The sequence below is a fragment of the Eptatretus burgeri genome, chromosome 6, assembly GCF_056783735.1.
Source record: "Eptatretus burgeri isolate ZD-2024b chromosome 6, Ebu_testis_v1, whole genome shotgun sequence".
Classification (NCBI taxonomy): Eukaryota; Metazoa; Chordata; class Myxini; order Myxiniformes; family Myxinidae; genus Eptatretus; species Eptatretus burgeri.
In genome coordinates, this window is record NC_140966.1 from 27102338 (window position 1) to 27126655 (window position 24318).

Consider the following 24318-nt stretch of genomic DNA (forward strand, 5'->3'; position numbering starts at 1 on the left):
TCGACTGAAGACTTCACAAAGAAATGTATGTCTTCATTGCATTTACATTTGCGATACGTAAACCAAATGTCCTGACGTACCTGCTTGTCTCACTATCCGGTGGGCATGGCAAGGGATGACAAAATATACAAATAAGTCCTCATCATGTGTTGCAACAAGCAAAATTAAAATGTGCTTTTCGGTTAGAAGTGGGAGGAAGATGTTGGAGAAACAAAAATGAAAAGAGTATAAGGAAAAAAAATTAAAAAGAAGATGAAATAAAGAGAACGGGAACGACAAAAGTATAGATAGAAAGATTAAAAAAAAAAAACATTTGTGTAATAAAGATCGATGGAGGCAAAACATATCACACATCAAAATCGAGGATAATTTTCCCTCCCCGCGCCCTCGCCACTGTGTAATCATATGTCCCATACATACCCCATTCCTTCCTTCCTTGATCTCCACCCTACCAATTTCCTTCCATCAACCTTTTCCATTTCTTACCCCCAACTCAGTCATCTCACCTTTTCCCTTAATCATCTCTATTCTCTCCCTTATAATAAATTAATTAGGCTCAAGTAACACTCCTCCCTTTTCCCTTTTGCAGATATAATATGTCAATGGCTTTTCAATAAGGCAAAAAAAGAGGAAAGGATGGATAAGATAAATTACGCAACGGAAACAGTTGTTTTGAACAATACAAAGGTGTAAGGAAGACCTTTTGCAGAGGAGTATGGCGATGACAATGCAGATGATAATAACAACAGCCAGCACCGGGCCCAGGATCCATAATAGGCCCTCGCCATTGTACTGTGAATCGTTTGCTCGCAGGCTGTCTGCGCTCAGCTGCTCTGCAAACGGGGTCGCCGCAAACGTTGCCTACAACATTTGCTTCGGTCAGCATGAACTCTTACACTTCAATATACGTGCTCAATTTAAACAGAATAATATGTAATCATATGAGAAAACACAGGATCCGATGCACCCGAATGCACACAACCATACTGATTCGTTCATGTAAGCTGTGGTCACATGTTCATAGTTCACATTTGAGCATATAGATCATGATGTTGCCAACCCCAGGTTCAAATTCTACATCCTGTACTGTGTTGATTTTATTTACAAATTTCCTTGTAATTCACCAAAAAAGTACACTGATGCCAACTAATATCCCTGTCCTACATGAAACGGAGTGCATGAGAGAGAATAGGCTTTGGAGGAAAAGAGGTTCCTGGAAGAGTTATCTGTTAATTTTATTTACAAATGTCCTTGTAATTTGTGAAAACGTATAGTATACTGATGTCCACTAATGCTCTTGTCTTACTTCGGAAATATGAAAAAAGCTCACCATGAGCCTTGGGATAGATGCACACATTGCTCCTCCTAACCTGGACAATCATCAGTTGTGTTTACAGCATAGGAAGTGCTATAAAAGCTATTTTTTAATTTTTTTTTACATCCAGATAAGGTCGACCTACATGCACAAACGAACAATGGAATAAAACGCTTGCACTTCTTACCGTGTCTGAGCCTCCAATATCTGCCACCACAAAGAATGTGTACTCAAAATCAGGCTGCAGCCTGCGGTTATGAAATCCACCATATTTATGATCATCACCAAGGGTGAACTCCTTTGTAAGTGAATCCAAGCGTGCTGTGATGTAAGGCTGCCCACCATCCCATTCCATTGGGCTACGTGGCTGTCGCCAACTTTCATCACTTCCAAAGATAGTCTTGTGTAGCTCGTCTTCTGAGCGTGCTTGTTCTTGTGCAGCAAGCACATTTCGAGCAGTGCTGCGTTTGTTACGCATATCAGGGATCAGCTGCATTCAGTTTGGGTTTGCAGAGAAATGGGTAGGATAAAAGCAGGTATCAGAAGAAAGACTACATACAGTAAGGTATGCTTTCAAAAGTGAAATCAGCATCATGCATACATCACATGAAGGTTTTGTTCAGAGATGACATGCAATTTATAGCGATACAAGCTGAGGGAGGAAGATTCCAGTGAACCATCAAATGTAGTTTGTGTATTATTAATAGTCTATGGTTATGCAAGTTTGTATATATGTATGTATGGATGTATGTATGCATGTATGCATATCAATTAGTCCATGGGCCCAGGCCAGAAATTCCACTTGTCGGTACCATCGAAGGAAACCAATCCTAGTTATGATTTTTGAATTGGTGTATATATATATAGATCATATTTTGATGTGATAACCATTGCAGACTGGAAGCTTATTGGTAGTTATCATCTCTGGAATGTACCCACCCTCCACATAATGAAAGTGAAAAGGCAAACAAATCTGGATATCCTGAGCTGTTATTGAATGATATTACCTTCATGGGATGTGTCAATAGTCCATTGTGTGATTTTCCCCCAAAACGTCAATATCTCAGAATGGTAAAATGGTAAAAATGCAAAATACATACACTAAGCTGCTCTTCTGGAACGGTTATCACGTATTGAAATAATCATATAGTCCCTACCAATAACTTAGTAGCCCTAAAGTTTGGTTTCCCAGATGGTGCCGATATATGCCTGGGCCCATGGACTATATGTATGTATATATAAATATATGTATGTACATATATATAGAAATATATATATTATATGTGTGCATGTGAATGACATAAGTGTCATGCCACATCTATGGTCAGTGTGCTCTGTTCATTTAATTTATTATTTTTAACTGCAAACCTCATAACTGGTGATCAGCAGGGCAAAGACAATGTGTTCATGTGGCAGACGACACTTGCTGCTAACAGGTCATGCAGCAAGTGCCGTGATGGGACTCAGTCTGTGCTCTCATGCCTCGTCAAGTTTGGGGGGTTCAGTGTGTGTGTGTGTGTGTGTGTGTGTGTGTGTGTGTGTGTGTGTGTGTGTGTGTGTGTGTGTGTGTGTGTGTGTGTGTGTGTGTGTGTGTGTATGTGTGTGTGTGTGTGTGTGTATTCACAGGTCTCAGTTAGAATTTTAGAGTATCAGATATGCAGTTAAAAAAAAAAAAATTGGACAGTCGATAAGATGTCTACATGCATTGACATTTTGAGGAATAATGAAAAAGTTTCAGGACTTATTATTAAAATCATGCTGAAATGACATAAATGTTAATCATTCTTCAAAATAAAGATAATCACGGTACAAATCGATACACTTGTGATAGATAGCACAAGGTTCATTACTTTAAAAAGACTTGAGAAGCTTTTTGGGATGTGTGTTCCCAATATAGTGCATTACTAAATTTAAAACCTGGGATAAAAAGTTTCTCAAGCATGTTTGATTCTGCAAACAAACTCAGTCTGAAAGTACTGTAGAGATCTCACTGTTGATACCTAAAGTCAACCCCTTAGGAAAATAGTGTAAGCCTGGATTCAAGCAATGCAGGCTTGGACAAACAGTTGAGGTTTAATACATCATCAGCAAAACAAACAGCTTGACTTGCTGCAATTGCTCCCAAAATACGATTGTGTCATACTACTTAACATGAAGGATACTTAGAACCAATACAGACTCTGTTCCTCCTCCCACCCAGATCCATCCCTGAATATGGTTTAGTTGCAGGGTGATAAGCAATCTTTTCTTCAGTACTTTTAAAATAAAAGATCATATAGACTCTTGGAAGAACGAGGTGACAGAGGGTAAAACAGTCAATGAACTGACAGCGGCATAATGGGATCAGAGATGAACAATACCAAAAAAAAACAAGGGAATGAATGAACAGGAAAAGAGGACAGAAAGGAGGGAAGGAAACAGAATAACTTATATGCAAGAGCTGTGGGTTAGGTAAGGTTAAAGAAAAATACTGAAATGACATAATAAGCATTATTCATTCTATATAATACAAGGTAATTACATGTACAAATCTAAACACTTCTGATTATGAAAGTGTCATATCACATCAGAGGGGGTAGAAAAGATCAGGTGGGAAGCTATGGGGAATGACATGAGAAGGTGTTGTATCAGTTGCTTGAAGGCCTGGAAAGAAGAGTATGATTGAACCATCTCTGGAAAGCACATCCACAAATGGGAGAAAGGGGGAACACAAAAAGTGGACAGCAGTGAGCCTAGTTTTTGGGAGTTTGACTAGGACTGGTTACTGGAAGAATATGTGCATCCTATAAAGAGCTGAGGATGATTAGGAAGTGGAGAGAGAGCAGAAAGAGCAAGACCAGTGGAAAGGAAGTCAATAAAGGAGTAGGCACTGACATGTTTTCAATCTGAAAGCAACAGACTTTATGCTTTGGCCTCATCACGAGAGATGACAATAATGTTGAGAGCTTGAGATTCCACAAAATTATGCGGAAGCAGTTGTATTGCAGGGAAATCAGGCTGTGGGAAGGCCTTGTAGCACTTCATCGGGCTATAGCCAAACAACTTGGAGGTTGGGAGTTATTTTTATATTTCAAGGAATAAATTGAAATGACAGAGGATGCCCAGTCTGTGGTTGGCTTTGGAGGCTAGTTTTGCTATATGGCCTGCCCAGAAGATATAATGGCCAATGGTGAGGCCTAGAAGTTCAAGAGAATGGATCTCTTCCAGGGTCTGACATGGAAATAGTTCTTTTGACAATCTTTTCAGAGCAACAGGGTGAGAGTGAGATTTGCCTATATTGAAAGGCATGTTCCATTTGCTAGACCAGCAGCATCTATTGAATTCCAAATCAGTAGAGAGTGAAATAACTGCTGTCAGTGTGATGGAGCACTGTACAACACAATGTGAAGTCATCTGCAAAATGGAAGACAGGGTTTTCGAGAGCATCGGAAAGGTCGTTTATGTAGCGAATGAACTAGACAGGGCCCAACACACTGCTTTGGGGAGCTCCGGCCTCCACTCGGAGACAAAAAGGGGGTTCCATGTATCGTAATGTACTGAGTGAATGAGTGAACAAAGTTAGAGTCAGAGAGATAGGAATGAAGACAGCTTTGTATGCCACAGGCAGCAAACTTGGCAAGCAGAACATGGTGCCATCCTGTGTCAAATGACTGAGATATGTCTGGGGTGACGGTCCTGACTACGTTTTTGAAATGTATGACTTAATACAATTGCTGAGAGAGAAGCAGCAGCATGTCCATAGTTGAGTTCCCAGTGTGGAATACAAACTGATTGTCAGAGATCAGGCTGAAAAGAGGAAAGACCATGTCAGCAGCGATGATATATTCTATGACTGCTTGTAATTGTATGAAAGCTTACTTGACTGTAGTTGAGCGGATCTCTTTTTGTACCCTTCTTGTGAATGCAGGTGATGTTATCGGACTTCCATGCAGAAAGTTTTGGCCAGACAAGGATAGGCTGATGAGAGCAGACAAAAGAAAAGCAAGCGCCGCAGAGAAGGATTTTGAATATGGACACTGATGCCATTTGGGCCTGTCACTGATAAAGAGTTGAAGCTGGACCAACCTTCCTCTAATTTTCAGGTGTAAAAGAAAGAGTTAAATATGTGGTGGGTATAAAGGGATTAGTGGAGGCCAAGGGGCGATTGGTGGAGGACACAAGACTTGGAGACAAATACTGAGTTGGAACTGATTATCTCAATCAGAGTTTGATGCAAGGTGATTTAGAGTCAGTGAGGTTATGAAGGGAGAGAATACACCTGAGATAGCATTGATAATGTGTCACCACAACTTTGAGTATGGAGGCTGGCTGGAGAGTTCAGGCTTGAGATTAGCAACTTGATGTTTTCTGGCTTGTTTCAGGTTGAACAAACACTTGTGAGCCTTATAGAGTGACCTAAAGTTGCCCTCAGTTGGGTTCACCTTTCATGTTGGAGAAAATAAGCTGCTATACTGGAACTGCCTCACCAGAAGATAAGTGTACCAGCACCAAACAGATGGAGAGGATAGCTGCACATGGAATGGTGTAAATTGGTGCACGAGAGAAAATAGGCTTTTGTGGAAGCATTTCCAGGTGGAATCAATATCATATGTTGTGAAGATGGCAGCTCAATCCTCTTGAGGGAGGACAGATTGCATCCCTGGCAGTTAGCCTGTGCAAACAGGCATTATATATTCTGTGTCATTTGAGGTTGCTTCCTTTCAATAGCCAAAGAGATATGGGATTTGTTAAGAAAGATGTCAGAATTGTCAAGAGGGGCAGAAGAGGAACAGGACAGCTTACATGGAAAGTTAGTCATTCCTAGTTCCAGGAAAGGCGGGATACCAGTTTCAGAAATCTGAGTTAGAAAGTTTACAAATTGGGTCAGACGTACAAAGTCGCTGAAAGCCTTCGTTGCTCTGCCATGACTGGTTGTTATGGAGTTGATACCGAGCCAGCTGGCATGGTGACAGTTGATGTAGCCAAGGATAAGGAAAAAAGAGTTGAGATGGACAGAGATATATCAGGATTCATCATTGTTGGGTAAATGTACACCAACCAGACAAATATTAGGTGGTTGTGGAGAGGTGTTTGAATTTATGCTGAAGGGAATTGTTAAGCTGTGTATAAGCTTAAGAGAGCACGTGAAAATAAAAAACGAAAAACTTCAAGATGGCCATTCACCTCCACCGCAGATCATCCTCCATCCAAACTCATGACCTATTACACCCCTAACTGTCATGGTCTATCAGACCGATTCTGTTTTGTTCACTCTTCTCGCTTGTCCATGAGCCTCAACTTTGCGTACAAAAATACAGCAATTATTGTATGAGAGGTATTTTAAACAAGCTCCCAATAAGAGTGAAATTATGTAGAGTAATAAGTTATAACCAACAAGTATTTTGAGATGGAGCACTGCATGCTGATATTCCTGAAGTGCACTCAAGTTTAAACAGTAACATCATTTGTGAATTATTTCAACGTTGTCGATGAGGATCATCCCAAAAGTTGTCATACTGCTTATAACAATATTTAAGAAAAAGGTCTATATGGACTATCTCATTTTTTGCTGATATGTCTGATAAACAGGTTTCTCACAATTATTGTTTTATTTCAGGAATTAAAACTAGAAGGGTACTCACCAGATATGCCTCCACCCACGTTCACCCACATTATAACATCATTATACATACTTGCACCAAGTTTGATTTAAATCCCTAAACCCAGATTCAAAGTATTAAATAATTCTGGCTGCCAGAGCATGTGTCTGATCAGGTTTAAATATAAACATATATTCTCCATAAAGACTAGATCATAATTGTGAAGTTTCACGTCGATTGATGAAATGGTTCAAGAGGAATAATTTTTTAAAGATTTTTGTTCAATGCAATATGGTTGCCAGACCATGTTGTTGTTGTTCATCTTTCGGCTGCTCCCGTTAGGGGTCGCCACAGCGGATCATCCGTTATGATCCGCATACTGATTTGGCACAGGTTTTACGCCGGATGCCCTTCCTGACGCAACCCTGGTCGCCTCTTACGACACAGGGATCAGGATTTGGGTTTCGCCATGATTCCAGGCTGCTCTGCACCCTGCCCAGTGCAGAGCCCCCGTCCTCAAGCGATCCTCCAACCCAAGCCTCCGAGTAGCCGGATTACAGGCGCACGCCACTACGCCCGGTGGTTGCCAGACCATGTGACCTATCAATTATTCATGAGCACCACGGTATCCCCAAAGCTTGGGGAACATGTGGGTGAAGTTTCCTCTCAATCTGCCTGGCTGTTCTGGAAAAGATGATTTTTAAAGGCTTATTCTTCAAAAATTCATAGCTGCCAAACCATGTGACCTATGGCATCATAGGTGGAGGACTTTTTGTTCCTCATGGATAGGTGATCATACCTGTAAAGTTTCGCCTCGATCGGTTAGGCCGTTTCATAGAATATTTTTTTTGAAGGTTTTTATGTTAAAAACAATATGATTGCCAAACGCGTGACCGATGACGTCATCGATTTTTTCCCCCACACAATTTAGCCTGAGATGACCCTGAAAATTTTTCACACTGATCGGATAAAGCATTCGACGCATGCAATTATGACGTAATAACGAAGCTGTTAGCTGCCCTCCCTTACCTCAAGAGATCCAGTGGACATCTATCTGTATCTCCACTGTACCTATGACATCATCAAAAAATCACACTTGTTTCCCATGGGTGTACTTGACATGTGCCAAGTTTCCATTTTTTCCATGGAGCGGTTTTGGAGATACAGAGGTCCAAAGTTTTTGTTATTTTTTCAAACATAGCTGCCACACCACATGATCTATGACATCATAATTATCATTAAAACATTCCACATGAGTAGTCAAACCTATGGTGAAAATTTTGTGTCAATCGGATAAGCGGTTGCAGAGAAAACAGAGAAAATTAGCACGGACGGACGGACGTGTGGAAGGACGGATAACCCAAAAACATAATGCCTCCGGCGACTTCGTCATATACTCCAACTTTTCCCAAGGATGTGGCAGTAGCATAAAGTTTCGGCAAAGGAATGTGAAATCTTGTTAAATTATTGGTGATGCAGAAGAAAAATGCAATGAAATGCACCAATAAACTTGAGAAAGAAATAAACAAATTCCACCAATCTTCAGGCAAGATGTGGATGGAATAAATGGAACATTTCTAAACACTTGATCTGTTTCCACCCTCTCCGGTTACCGATCCAAATTCACCATTCACCTCAAATTTTTTCTTCAACCTTTCCTTCACCTAATCTAATAAAAACTCTCTCAAAAAATAATAGTGATACCAAAAACGATCTCTTATAATGCTTCCTCTTCCTCTTTCACACGTATGGTTCTCATTACCGTATCATAATGCACTACTCTTCTTCTATTTCAACAGACTGCTCGCAATTCGACCTCTTCTTCGTACCTTGTCCAAAAAGTCCAACTGTTACAGCGTTTCTTCTGTCCATTCTCTTAAATCGCCTTCATTGCATCCCTTAAGAAATGTCTTTAGTCGCATTTCTAAACTAAAAATAAAAAACCCCAGTTTGCGATGCTTGTTTGCTTTCCATAAACCATTCTTTTTTTCCAACTTCAGTGCCAACTCACCCCTCTCACCCCTCCCTCTCAATGCAACCATCACACTCTTCTCCCTCCAAGCTTCCCTCTCACCTTTCTCAAAATCTCCCCCCTCACCTTTTTTCCTCAACTCTCCCCACTCACCCTTCTGCCACCATTCAATCTCCTCACTCACCCTTTTCAAAGTTGCTCCCCCCCTCACATCCACAAAGCTGCCTCCTTCCCCTGCCCTCTCTCCTTCATCTCATCACTCCACCTCCTCAAATCCTCAACTGCCTTCTGCCGCTTCTCTTATTACTCCCCACGGTCCCTCAATCCAGCACCACAGAGCCTTTTTTCCTCCTCATCAGGCCCCCTCCCCTCGCTCTTCTGCAATCCCCCACACTCCTTCAACAACTCTCCTTACCTCCCCACCCCTCCTCTCTTGTCCTACCCTCCCCCTCCTCTCCCATCCCCTGCACCCATAGCCTCTTTCCCTCCCTCTTCATTAACAGTGTGGACCTCAAATATTTGAGGCCTTCACTCAAACCTTACACATCTTTCCATACAGGTTGCCACTGACAAACCAGGCATAATCTGCCAAACAGAAACTTTCCTCCCCCAAGATGTCTCTGACTCCCAAGTATCTCTCCTTGGTTACTCCCTCCTCCGGTATGACAGACCTGAGCCTCATCCTGGTGGAGGAGTTGCTCTCTTCATCAAAGACTCTATTCCTCACTCTCCATGGACTGCCCTCACTCCCTCACTCCCCCAGGAATACCTCTGGCTCCAACTTCCCCTCCACTCCTACCTTATGTTGATATGTGTACTGTAACGTCCACCAAACAGTGATGACTTCATTTACACCTCACTGTCCGAAAACATGGACCAACTTCTATCCTCTGATACAAACTCCCTCTTCCTCATATGTGGCAACTTCAATTGTCATCATGCCAGTTGGCTGGGTGTGGGTACCTCTCTCACCTGTCATGGCACTTCAGCAAAAGACTTGTGACTCATTGGGACTGACACAATCTGTCAACTTCCCGACCGGATCTCAACCAACGGTACTCCATCTCTTCTGGATCTGATTTTGACACATTTCCCTGAAAATGTCTGCCGTTCTTCCTCCGCTCCAATCGGTTCTTCTGATCACGTCCTTGTCAAAGTGGACATCTCTCTGGCTGTTATCAGAGAACCACCTCAGCACCGTCGAGTTTGGCATTACACTCAGGCCGACTGACAGGGTCTCCAAGCAGCCATCAAACTTCAAGACTGGTCTCCCATCACTACTTTCTCCAACATTAACTCATCCTGGGAATTCTTTCAATGAAACGTGCTCTCCCTCGTGCACAAATATATCCCCTCTCGCCTTCAGTTGTCCTACCGTTCCTCCTGCCTGTGGAAGAAAAAAAAAATTATATTCATGCACTCTCAATTATAATTGTTGCTGGTGCTTTATATGCTATAGTCGTATTGGCTGCCAGTTATGTTTCCCTTTTCCCAAGAGTCTTTTGACCTATATATTGATAAAAGCAATGTCTTACAATGAGACATGGTGGCCTGGTTGATGGCACTGCAACTTTTGCCATGATTATGTCATTCTCTTTCACCCACTGGACACGTAATGCAGTTTGAGTTATTTTGCCTAATGCTTATCAGACCCATGTACTCACTGCCTTTTATATACACAATTCCTTGTATTCATTAATTGTAAGACCTATAACCTACAGTCTTATCCTGTACTCCTTTTGGTTGTCTGCTTTTTAGTATTTTGTCTGATTCTCACCAAGGCCAGCTGAAAGTCACCATGTTCTCTCTCCCTTTGTTCTCCCAGCCCTCACACTCCCACAAAAGCATATAAATCTCAGAAAATGTAAAATTAATTTAGTGCAAATCATTGTGGATGTTTCCATCTCAGTGTTTTGGACTCCGTGGTACCGTGAATAAGGGTTCTCTGATCAAATGTACTTTTCGTTGTGGACAGTGAATTGTTTCTTACAAATTGAGTAATAGGGTTTACATCAAGTCGGTTAATAGAACAAATCAGAAAATTCCACAACATGGTTCACTGAAGCTTGTGGCGAGGCAGTTGTCCTGAAACAACTTGCTTTTGCCTCATGGAAAGCAAACCCAACTGACAGTAATCTCAATTCCTTCCATAAAGCTCGGAAAAAGTGTGTATCTCACCTCAGGAGAGCCAGAAAACAACATCTTTCTAATCTCAAGTCTGAACTCTCAAACCTCTCTCCCTCCTCAATATCCTGGTGGAGTCTAATCAAATCTGTTTCTGGTGTATGTTCCCCCTCCATCCCCTCCCTTACCTCAAATGGCCGCACTGCTGATACTGCACGTGAAAAAGTTGAATGCCTAAACTCGGGGTTTGCATCAAAATTTGTGTCTGAAACCCATCGCTTTCTGTATCCACCTGACCCAGTCGCACCCAACAGTCCCTGGACTATGTGTCCTTTTTGTCTGAAAAAGTGCAGAGCTTGCTGTCAAACCTCGACTCAGGTTCTGCAACCGGTCCAGACGGCATCAGCCAACGTGTCTGAAAAACCTGCTCCTCTACTCTTGCTCACCCTCTCTCTGTTCTATTCACCCTCTCATTTGCTCAAGGTCATCTGCCATTTGCTGGAAATCAGAAAACATTACCACCCTGCATAAGAAGGGTGCAAAAACAGATCCCTGCAACTCCAGACCAATCAGCCTTCTCCCAATCATCATTAAGGTTATGGAATCCGTCATTGCTTCAGACATTAAATCCTTTCTCTTCTCCAATGGCTTGATTTCTGATCATCCATTTGGTTTCAGACCAGGTCACACTACCCTAGATATGCTGCTTCTGCTCTCCCGACAATGGATGGAGGTCCTCAATGCCAGACATGAAATCAGAGCCGTATCCCGAGACATATCACGTGCTTTTCACACAGTCTGGCACCCTGCCCAGTTCACCAAACTCTCTTCTGATGGTATCCAAGGCCATCTCCACTCATGGCTCGCAGACTTCCTCTCCTGTCACAGTCAACATGTGGCCCTAAATAGAGTTCTCTCATTCCCTCTTCCTATCCAGGCTGGAGTTACGCAAGGCACGTTCTGGGCCCTGTTCTTTTTCTGGTTTTCATCAAGTACTCTCCGACTCTCTGGAAAATTCTCTTTATCTCTTTGTTGATGACTCCACCCTCTGCCGTACCATCTGTCATCCCTCAGACCGGCAAGCAGCAGCTTCTTCGCTCTCTGCAGATCTGGGTAAAATCACAAACTGGGCCAACACGTGAAACATGTCTTTCAGTCTGGACAAATCACACTCTCACTATGTCTCTCGGAAGAAAGGACCGTTTGGAACCCACCCCCCCCCCCCATCCACTTTCTCAACAATCCTCTGGAAGAAGTCCTTTCATTCAAGCTTCTGGGTCTCACTATCTGTCATGATCTTTCCTAGGAAAGCCACATTTCCAACCTGGCCTCCAAAGCCAGTCACCGACTGGGCATCCTCCGTTGTGCAGTCTTTCCTTGGCACACCTAAGCTGCTGACCACAGACAAAGCTTTCGTCTGCAGCCTGATGGAGTACTGCTCTCCCCTCTGGGTTGGTGCTCCTGCCTCTCACCTTTCTCGGCTTCATGCTGTGGAAACCAAGGTATTTAGGATCAATGGCATCTCCTGCAGTGAGGCTGAGTCTTTGGGCTTCTCACTCTCTCACCGCAGGCAGGTCGGTGGTCTTTGTCTTCTACCGTCTCCTCTCCAGTCTCGCCACCCCCACCCCTGCTCTGTCTGTGATATTTTCCCTCCCCCCCCCCATAATTCCGTAGGGCACTCAAGGTCAGCCAGCAACCCCTTTCTGGTAAAACTACCAAAATCACGAATCACTGCTCACCTTCACTCTTTTATTCCTCTTTTTTTTCCTGCCTTTGGAATAAACTCGTGCACTCTCTTCATTCCCATTCTTCCCTACAGGCCTTCAAAACAGCCGTTCACCACCACCTCTTATCTTCCACCATCCAAAACCTCAATCTTTTCTTCCCCTGTTAATCCACCCCAAACCCACCTCCTTCAAATTCCCTGCTTTCCTTCCTGAAAGTCCCTGTAATGTCCATGTTGTGTACCCTGTGTTCCCTGCCCCCATCCCTCTTCCTTCCACAGATCTCCTAATGTCTCTGTTCCCCACTGTTTTGTCCTTCCCTCTCCCGCCCCTCTTGTCTCATCCCCCCCTTGCTGTGCGTTGTATGTTAGCTCTCATACGAGCCTTGACAATGTCGACAAAAAAACCCCCCAAAAAACATTGACAGTTGTGTTAGCCATTGTGGGAAGCAACGAGAACTTGACATTATGGGTGTGAACCCTTCATTGAAGCATAAAACATTTTTCTCCTGAAAGATCATGTATTCTTGAAAGTATTCAATCTTGGGGGAATATATGGATGGAATTCCACCAATTTTATGGGAACATATGGATGGAATAAACAGAACGCTGATCAAAGTATGCTAACTGCTGTGGGAAGCAAGGAGATCCTGACATGGAGGATATTAACCCTTCATTGGAGCAAAAACAGTTTTCTCTTGAATGATGATTCACTCCTGAAAGTATCTATCCTCCATCCTCAGGGAGCCACCCATGTGTTGTCATGTTCTACAGTTTAATTAGGCAGATTGATCTGTTCTGCAGTCTACTCAAAGCAGCAGGTTATTTTGGAAGGCTTTCTTTCCCATATTCTCTGTCTAAAAGCTGGCATCCCTCGATGTTGCTGGTAGCATTTTGGGACAAATCTTATTCTTGTTAATATCAATGGCCTCTTTTCATCACTGCAGGATAATCCATTGTAATACTTTACAGATGACTCAACTAAGTACGTAACCAGTGCTTTCAGAAAGTATTCACAACCCTCGACTTTTTCAAATTTTATTGTGTTACAGCCTGAATTTAAAATGGATAAAAGTTGATTTTTTTTGTCACCGATCTACAACAAAATACCCCATAATGACAAAGTGAAAAAATGTTTTGAGAATTTTTTATAAATTAACAAAAATGAAAATCTGAAATGTCTTGTGTCAATAAGTATTCAACCCCTTTGCTATGACACTGCAAATTGAGCTCAGGTGCATCCAATTTCCTTCAATCATCCTTGAGATGTCTCTGCAACCTGATTGGAGTCCACCGGTGGCTATTTCAACTGATTTGACATGATTTAGAAAGAAACACACCTTTCGATATCAGGACCCACAGGTGACAGTGCATGGAAGAGCAGAAACTCTCCAATGAAGTCAAAGTAAATGTCCATATAGCTCCAAGATAGAATTGTGAGGAGGTATACATCTGGGGAATGGGATAAAACAATTGTAGGGTGTTTATTGTTCCCAAGAGCACAGTGAGCTCTATCATTAGGAAATGGAAAGAATATGGAACTACCCAGGTTTCCAAGAGTTGGCCGTCCGACCAAACTGAGCAACTGGGCAAAAATGACCTTGGTCAGGGAGGTGCCCAAGAACCCAATGACCACTCTCACAGAACTCGAGTTCCTTGGCTGAGATGGAAGAACCTGCCAGAAGGACAACAATCTCTGCAGCACTTCACAAATCTAGGCTTTTTGGGAGAGTGGGCAGATGGAAGCCACTCCTGAGAAAAAGAAACATGACAGCACACCTGGAGTTCACTGAAAGTCAAGTGAAACACTAAGAGCATGAGGCAAAGGATTCTGTGGTCTTATGAGATGAAAATTGAACTCTTTGGCCTTAATGCAAAGAGCTATGTCTGGAGGAAACTGATCACAGCTCATCACCCATCTAACACCATCCCTACCGTGAAGCATGGTGGTGGCAGCCTCATGCTATGGGGATGCTTTTCATTGGCAGGGACTGGGAGACTTGTAAGGATTGAGGGACCAATGAATGGAGCCAAATCCAGGCAAATCATTGAGGAGAACCTGCTTCAGAGCGCAAAAGACCTCAGACTGCGGCAAAGATTTATGTTCCAACAGGACAATGAGCCCAAGCATACAGCCAAAGCAACACTGGAATAGCTTCAGAACAAGAACCTGAAAGTCCTTGAGTTGCCCAGCCAAAGCCCAGGCTTGAATCCCATTGAGAATCTATGGAAAGACTTGAAGATTGCTGTTCACCGACACTCCCCATCCAACTTGACAGAGCTTGAGCCAATCTGCAAGGAAGAATAAGAGAAAATCCGCCAAATCCAGATGTGCAAAGCTGATACAGACATACTCAAGAAGACTCGAAGCTGTATTCACTGCTAAAGGCACTTCTGCAATTCATTGTGTTTACTCAGGGGGTTGAATACTTATTGATGCAAGACATTTCAGTTTTTCATTTTTAATTAAATTATAAAAATTTCAAAAAACATGTTTTCACTTTGTCATTAAAGAGTGTTTTGGTGTAGATTGGTGACAAAAAAATTAAAATTTAATCCACGGAAATGTCTTCCCAAGACAAGGAGGGCTTTAAAAAAAATTGGTATCGATAGTCGAGGCTCATGGAATAGCTTGTACACTGAACGGATCAGAACCAAACAGAATGCAAAAGGAACAGCAGGGATGTACACAAAAGGAACAGAAGAGAAAGCGGGGGGGGGAGGGGGGACGACGACGACACCAACAGCAGAGTTGAAGGTCGAGAAAGGTGGAGACCCCCTCAAGAATATTGGTATGGGGAGGAATGGGGGCACGAGAGGATGCACAGGGTGGACAATAAGGACACAGAAGGAAACTCCAAGGAGGAAAAAATGGAAATTAGGAAGGAGGATTGGGTGGGTGGAGGTGGGGAGAGGGTTAACAAGGAGAGAAAAGATCATGGTTTTGGATTGTCGATGATCTGAGATGGGAGTGAACAGCGGTCTTGAAGACTTGGAGGGAAGAATGAGATTGAAACGAATGTGGAAGTTACTTCCACAGGTGGGAAAAAGAGGAACGAATGAATGGAGGTGAGTAGTGATCCATGATTTAGGCAATTTCACCAGAAAAGGGTGATGGTGGACTGTATGTGCCATGCAAAAACCTGGGGGGGGGGGGGAGCACAGAAAGAGCAGAGGGTGCAAGACCAGAAAGGAGGCAGTAGAAGACAGAGACCACCAACCTGTCTGTGATGGTGAAGTGATATGCCCACAGGCTATTCCATCACAGTAGATTCCAATAATTTTGAAGGCCTTGATTTCCACGGTGCCAAACTGAGCAATACGTGAGGCAGAGGACCAGCTGAGAGGGGAGAAAAGTGCCGAACGAGGCTGCGGCGGATGAAGGCCTTCTGGGTGGATAGTTCAGGAGTGCCAAAGTGTGTATGCATGTGTGTGTATATATATATATATATATATATATATATATATATATATATATATATATTGTTACGGTTGTGGAAATTCACAGATCACCATTCAGGTTAACCGAAGATCAGTTATGTCGATAAGTGCGTGTTCCAGGTTAGATTTCCCCACCAATGTATACACTGTATGTGCCATGCAAATGTCCTTCTGGCAGGTTCCCCACGAATGTATAACGGGAATTATTCATGTGTCGGGCTGTGCATCTTCAGGTAGCCGTTATTCTGTCTCTATCTTATATTTTAACAATGACAATAACAACAAAACAACAAAAACAATAACAACGACAACCCACGGCCACGTTTTACGGTACCTCTACCACGTCCGTGTGAAGCCGGTGATCTCCACCACGTCCACGTGAGGCCGGTGATTTCTACCATGTCCGCGTGCAAGCATGACTTGCAAAATGGATCAAAACGGCGAGAGAGGCAGAGCCAAATGTGACTTAGGCCGGGGGTGAAGGGTCGAAGGTGAAAGAGCAAGCACCCCCCCCCCGAACCCGATAAAAAGCCGTGCTGAAATGCCCAGGAGCGAGTTGAGTGTTGGAGTCCCGACAGTTGGAGTTGAGTTCGGAGTTTTGGAGTCCAGAGAGTTGGATGAGCGCTTGAGTTGAGCGCTGGACTTCGTGGCTTGCAGTCGGCGGTGGGAGTGGAGAGACGCCCCGTTGGGAGCTGGAGAGTCCGGAGTTCAGGCAGTTGGTTCGCTGGCGCAACCAGGAGGCCTGAGGCGAGACCCATTCCCTCCCCCAGCGTGTCGTCGGCTAGACCAGGCCGTAGTGGAGGCCGGACGACCAAGGGAGCCAGTCGGAGCTCGGGGATCCGGGCAAAGACGTCGAGGGTCGCCGAACCAGGACCCAGCGAGTCACCAAGAGCGGGCCAGGTAGCCCGCTCGGTCTCTCGGTGCCCCTTCGGTCATCCCTGCTCCGAGCAATTATAAAGGCTCACGAGCCCGGTTCTTTCTTTCTGGGGTTTTGCATGAAAGTCTGTGGCTCCTTGTCCATAAGGCCTAAGTTACATTTGCCACGGGGGCCGTGGGGTCTCCAAAATCGACGGCCACGAGCAATTATACGACGGCCACAGTATTTCCAGGGTCACACAATGTAGCAGTCAATTATGTTTTTATTTTTCAGGGAGCCGCACAGCGTATTTAGAAATTGTGGACACCGAAAACGTGGGGTTGCCGTACGGTCTTTTATTTGATGTCGCACGGTGACCTTAAGGGGGCCCTGTGGAGGCCATAGAATTTTCAAGGCAGACGCAAGGTAGCCTCAAGGTGCCTGCAAGGCGACCGTAGGGGGGCCCGAAGGTGAACGTGCTGCCAGACGGATGGTAACGAGTGGGTTCATTCTTTTTTTTTTTACCAGTTTTTTTTTTTTTCGGCTTGTCGAATTGCGACGGCGAACGTAGAAATGAAAAAAGTTATAACTCCGCGTTATAATTCCACGGCGACCCCTACAGCCTGTAAAAGATAGCCAAATGGCGTAGGGCCACCGCAGAAACTCTGCGGGCGCCACACGTTTCTATCAATTCAGAGGGCGTACGGCCGCCGTATCCTCGCCGTAGAGCAAATGTGACTTAGGCCTAAGTAACAAACTGATTAAGTGCATGTACATAATAAATAGACATCGGCTGTAGGTTTTTGCTCGTGTCTTGTCCCCATCCCCACATTCATTGCATATGTGCATTGAAAATAAGTACCCCCATTGTTTGAATGTTCACCTGCTCGTTGTGTCCCTTCCTCCATTGACTGCCTTAATTGCGTTTGGGATATTAGCTGGCTGATTATAAGCCGATAAAAAGCACATCTGGTCCGACGGGACTTGGTGATATAAAAATCGCTCGGCAATCGCATACGGAACGAGCTGCTTAAGCGGCTCGTTTTCGTGCAAGTCCCGTTGAGGTATAAACTCCCAGCATTTTTGTCCGCGCGAATAATTCGGTACATCGACAATTCGGCAATCGACCCTGTAGCGTGGACAGAAGAGTTGGCCAGTTTATGGAGTGTTAAAAACACCCATAGCTGGGTTTCTGCGTTGATCCGGAAGCTGCGACGAGATTGCCACGTTCGGTGGGCGCACGCGGCCGCAATCGGGCTGAAGGCGGTCGTCCGCACACCGGAGTGGCGAAAATCTACTACAAAAAAAAAAATATATATATATATATATATACATATATATATATATATATATAATTATGAGCCAAAACATTATGACCACCTGCCTAATATGCTGTTGGTCCTCCATGTGCCGCCAAAACAGCGCCGACCCGCCGAGGCATGGACTACAAGACCCCTGAAGGTGTCCTGTGGTATCTGGCACCAAAACATTAGCAGCAGATCCTTCAAGTTGTGAGGTGGAGCCACCGTGGATCGGACTTGTCAGTCCAGCACATCCCACAGATGCTCAATCGGATTGAGATCTGAAGAATTTGGAGGCCAGGGCAACACTGTGAACACTTCATCATGTTCTTCAAACCATTCCCGAACAATGTGTGCAGTGTGGCAAAGCGCATTATCCTGCTGAAAGAGGCCACTGCTATCAGGGAACACCTTTGCCATGATGTTTAGGTTGGTGACACGTGTCAAATTGACGTCCACATGACTGGCCGGACCCAGGGTTTCCCAGCATAACATTACCCAGCGCATCACACTCCCTCCACCGGCTTGTCGTCTTCCCACAGTGCATCCTGGTGCTATCACTTCCCCAGGTAAACAGCAAACACGTACACGGCCATCCACGTGATCTAAAAGAAAACGGGACTCATCGGACCAGGCGAGCTTCTTCCACTGCTCAAAGGTCCAGTTCCGACAATCGCTTGCCCATTGTAGGCGCTTTCGATGGTGGACAGGGGTCATCATGGGCCCTCTGACCGGTCTGCAGCAGCCCCATACGCAGCAAGGTGCAATGCACTGTGGATTGTGACACATTCCTCCCCTGACCACCATTAAAATTTTCTGTGACTTGTGCCACAGTAGACCTGTCAGTTCGGACCAGACGGGATAGCCTTCGTTGCCCTGGCACATTGATGAGCCTTGGGCGCCCAACACCCTGTCGCCGGTTTGTGGTTTTTCCCTCCTCGGACCACTGTCAGTAGGTACTCACCACTGCTGACCTGGAGCACCTCACAAGCCTTGTCGTTTCAGAGATGCTCTGACCCAGTCATCTGGCCACAACAATTTGGCACTTGTCAAAGTCGCTCAGGTCTTTACTCCTGCCAATTTCTTCTGCATCCAACACATCAACTTCAAGAACTGACTGTTCACTTGCTGCCTAATATATCCCACCCCTTGACAGGTGCCATTGTAACAAGATAATCAATGTTATTCACTTCACCTGTCAGTGGTCATCATGTTTTGGCTCATCAGTGTATACATATATACATAAACACATATATATATATATATATATATATATATATATATATATATATCACACATACACACATATGAGGCCCCGCGAGGAGGAGTGATGTAAGCGACATTTTTTAATGATATGATGTTGATAGGCTTGGATGATAGGGTAAGGGCTAAAATAGTGCTATATGACATTAACTCCAAAATGGCCGATGTGTCCCTTACATCACTCCTCCCCGCGGCGCCTCATGTATATATATATATATATATATATATATATATATATATATATATATATATATATATATATATATATATATATATATATATATATATATATATATATATATATATATATATATATATATATATATATATATATATATATATAGTTCGTCTTTCGGCTGCTCCCGTTAGGGGTCGCCACAGCGGATCATCCGTTATGATCCGCATACTGATTTGGCACAGGTTTTATGCCGGATGCCCTTGTGGTTGGTAGGGAATTGCAGAACAAGAACTCTTCCTTCATATTTCCCTTTCTCTCGTAGCGTGCGAAGACGATCAACTGGCTCTCCAGGGCGGTTTCGGTAGACTCGTCTAATTGAAGGCGAGCCTGGAGCATGCTTTGTTTGATTTCGGAGCAAACTTGACGGCACACATCAGCGGCCATGTCGTCAATCCGTCGTCGGATCGTGTCATTAGAGAGCGAAACTTGCTGGATCTTCTTTTTCGCCTGTGGTCCGATCATCAATTCCACCATTTTCTCTGCACATGGCTTGATAAGGTCCTCAGCAATAGTGTGCGGCTTCTTGCACTTCGCAATTCGGTATATGCCACTTCGCAGCTGGATTGAAGAGCAGGTTTTTCTTCTGGCTGGAATCCAAATTTTGGAAGTGGCTCTTCACGGTCATATCGTGATCGTTTCGCAGACAGAGCGTCGATATTATCTTCCTTCCTTCCGGGATGCATCTTATCGCGATGGTTTGAAAGTTTGGAAGGACGTAATGACGCATTTGACATCACGACCGAGCAGTGCAGACATTGCGCGCAGTCCACGCCATCTCAACTGACATTCGTGAATCCAAGCTTAACATAGCTGTCATTCCATTTTCGAACCTTCGACATCTGAGAAAAAAATTAAAAAAAACAAAATTCTAACGTTTTGTAAACATTGGTTTCCTATGAATGCTCTGTGGGCTCCGCCTTCTCTTTTAAAATCGTGGTTAAACTCATCTACCCTTTTTACTTTGACACTATGACCAGAGACTCGTCACCTTAATTGTACATTACAAGCTTCTGCATTCTGAATCGCAGTTTTTCAGCGTCCGCTCATGGCCCCGCGGTCGAAGGACGATGGCCCCCTTGGGGGGCCACGGGCCCCTGGTTGAGAAACGCTGCCTTAGAAGGTGCAGAACGTTTGGGCGGCATTGTAGGGGTTGAAACAAATTAAAAACTTTCACGGATAATTCACACAAACATAACACCGCAGAGTAACACTACGAGTAGCGATCGCCCGTCGATGTGCTGACTGCATGCTATGCGCGGGAGATGCAGAGAATGATGCTACGGTTGCTGAGCCAATCAGAACCCAGGATACAGAACACCATGCTCTGGTTGGTCGTCTCTCATCCATCAGCCAATAACCTGCCGTGTACGATCTCACGTGGGTAAACTAGCGCAAGTGGAAGTGGCCGCATCTGCATTTTCCATACGCACGACTCTTTGTCTACTCTTCCACTGTACACTATGTACAGTATTTTATTTCTTGTAATATGTTTTAATTTTTTTTTTTTTTACGTTTTTTAATTTTTTCGGCGAGAAAATGCTTATTTTACCATAAAGATAATAAATATATATAAAATACATTTATACCGCAAAATCCGTGATATAGCGAAAAATCCGCGATATAAAATTAGATATGTAAGAGTTAAAAATCCACGATACAGCGAGACCGCGAAAGGTGAACCGCGATATGGCGAGGGACGACTGTATATACATACATATATACATATATATATATATATATATATGTATATATATATATATATATATATATATATATATATATGTATATATATATATATATATATATACATATATATACATACATACAGTGGGACCCGCTTAATAGAATCACTTTGGGCCGGACAAATTTGATTCTAATAAGCGGGTGATTCTAATATCCGAGTTCACCAGAGTTGTGGAGTATCAAGCGGATCAAATGTCGAGTACACATAAGGAGACAAATACTCAGCATTTAGTTTGATTTATATGACACACTTGCTCAAAACAATGTAACTTACTACTCAAAATAAAACAATTACACGTACAGTACATATGTACTTTTCAAAGCAAAACAACATAGGTTTGTCGATGAGCCTACTCTGTAATGAAAAAATTGTCGATTGTTGCCTGCTTTAACGAGTCTGTGGCAATGGCGGTGACCTCCTTGTCAAGTTTGCGCAGGAAGGCCATGTCACTGAACCCATGTGATAGCAAACCAAGCCTGATCGTCTTAGCTGCAGACATCATTTCCTTGATGGTCGGGACAGAGATCTCCTCTTCCTCCTCTTCCTCCACTTTAGTGTCGGCGTCATAGTCTGCGTCAGTAGCAATTCCCATTTCGCGTTGGACTGCCGAAACGATGGCTTCGTCTGTGACATCATCGTCTGTGGTTTGGAGAGTGGCGTCCATGTTGACGAAGTCCTGCCATTGGTCGGGATCCATTTGAAGAGGGTTTGCTAACTCGTCGTCGTCATTGCTCTCGACCCTTTCGCCTTCGCTTGCCGCTCCGATGAAAATTCCTCCTTTGCGCCAGCAGTTCACTCTGCTGGTAGTCTTCACATCATTCCATGCTGCATCCGTAAACAGCATAGCGTCGAGGATCGTTATCTTTTTCGCCAAGTCACTTGCTGTCATTGCTCCATCGTCGTTGTCAATCTCAGTGAGCACTTTTCGTAGCATGGCACGGCGGTAATGAGCTTTGAATGAACGGATAATTCCCTGATCTAACGGTTGAAGAACAGAGGTTGTGTTCGGCGGGAGAAATGCCACAGTCATGTTCGATAGTTGAAGTGATTGGGGATGTGCCCGACAGTTGTCGATGAGAAGCAATGCTTTCTGGTCATGACGCCGAAGCTCGCGATTCCACTCATCGAGCCATTCAGTGAAGAGGAAACCTGTCATCCATGCGGAGGAATTGGCTCTGTAGCGAACTGGAATTGTTTTGAGGCCTTTGAAACACCGTGGATTCTTGCTTTTACCAATACCGAAAGGAGGACGCTTAGCACCAGTCATCGAGCAGCAAAAAAGCACCGTGATTCTTTCCTTTGGCTTTTACCCACCGCAGTGCTGATCTCCCTTGAAGAGGAACGTTCCGTCTGGTAAGGCCCGAAAATACAACCCGGTTTCGTCAGCATTCCAGATCTCATCAGCCGTGAAGCCTTATACGAGATCCGGAAACACGTGGTCCAGCCATTGTTGTTTCCCTCCTACGTCAGCCGCCGCTGCCTCTCCGTGAAGTTTCTTGTGGACGATTCCATGTTTTTTCTTGAACCGGTCAATCCAGCCGTTTGTCGCACTGAACTTCTTGTTGTTGAACTTTTCCGCGAACTGAGCCACTTTCTCCCGCATCAGAGGTCCAGAAAGCGGTGCTTCCTTTTCTCTAGAAGTTTGAATCCACTTGACCATTGCTGATTCGACATCGGGTGCGTTGCCGCTTCGCTTGCGTTTCTGAGAAGACGAATCCACTTGACCTTTCAGAATGGCCTCTCGATCTTTCAGAATCTTGCATAGGATCGGCTGGTTAATTTCCAACTTGTCTGCAGCTTCTCGTTGGCTCATTCTGGGCAAAGCGTCATAGTCCCTCAGGATTTGTGCTTTATCAATGTTTGAACGATCCGTCCGCTTTCGTTTTCTGTCCATCGTGGAAATGACGACACGCCTAGTGCTTAGACTGCAGCTGTTAGCTGTCTGCCTATCTGTACAATGACTATCGAAATCACTGTAGTGGCATAGCGTTATTTTTAGCGTGACGTCAGCCGCCTGGTGGCAAAAGTTAGAACTGTGCGGCCAGTAAGCGCTGAACTGTCGAAGTGGATGGCCAGCAGCTGATTCTATTAAGCGGGAAAAATTGTGTACATTTAGATACAATGGAATCGGTCTCAACGATTTTGATTCTATAATACGGGTGATTCTATTAACCGTGATTCTATTAAGCGGGTCCCACTGTATACATACATACATATATACATATATATATATATATATATATATATATATATATATATATATATATATATACATACATACATACATACATACATACATACATATACATATAAATATATATATATATATACATACATACATACATACATACATATACATATAAATATATATATATATATATATATATATATATATATATATATATATATATATATATATACATATATATATGACGACCTGTGAATCCGTTGGGTTCCCGTTGTGACAGCGGTTGATAAAAAAATCATTTCAAGAAAAAAAACAAAGACAGCTCCAGCGAACTATACTGCTGAGGTCGTTTGCATTGATCAAATACTCCCGAAGAGTACTTGACTGAATCGGGAATTGATTTTTTAATAATTTTTTTTGTTGCCCGATATGAACGAAACTTGATACTGCACACCGCAGGCGAATGGTGAGTAAGGTGGCCCTAAAATTTTTGCGCTATCATGCACCTTTTTGGCTGTATTTCGGGAACATACATACATACAAGATGAGAGTTTTAGTAAGATATGTATGTATA

The 24318-nt window shown here is 43.6% G+C and overlaps 1 protein-coding gene across 7 annotated transcripts in view; it reads right to left on the bottom strand.

The window, feature by feature from the left end:
- The window catches only part of LOC147024432 (receptor-type tyrosine-protein phosphatase delta-like), an 881646-nt gene that overhangs the window by 210676 nt on the left and 646652 nt on the right, over positions 1-24318 (bottom strand). For all 7 annotated transcript variants that reach the window (XM_085884376.1, XM_085884379.1, XM_085884375.1 and 4 more), the window contains 2 exons: positions 1503-1805; positions 701-861 (listed from right to left, as the gene is read on the bottom strand). In XM_085884376.1, the coding sequence (XP_085740502.1) occupies positions 701-861; positions 1503-1805 (464 nt within the window). The remainder of the gene's footprint in view (positions 1-700; positions 862-1502; positions 1806-24318) is intronic.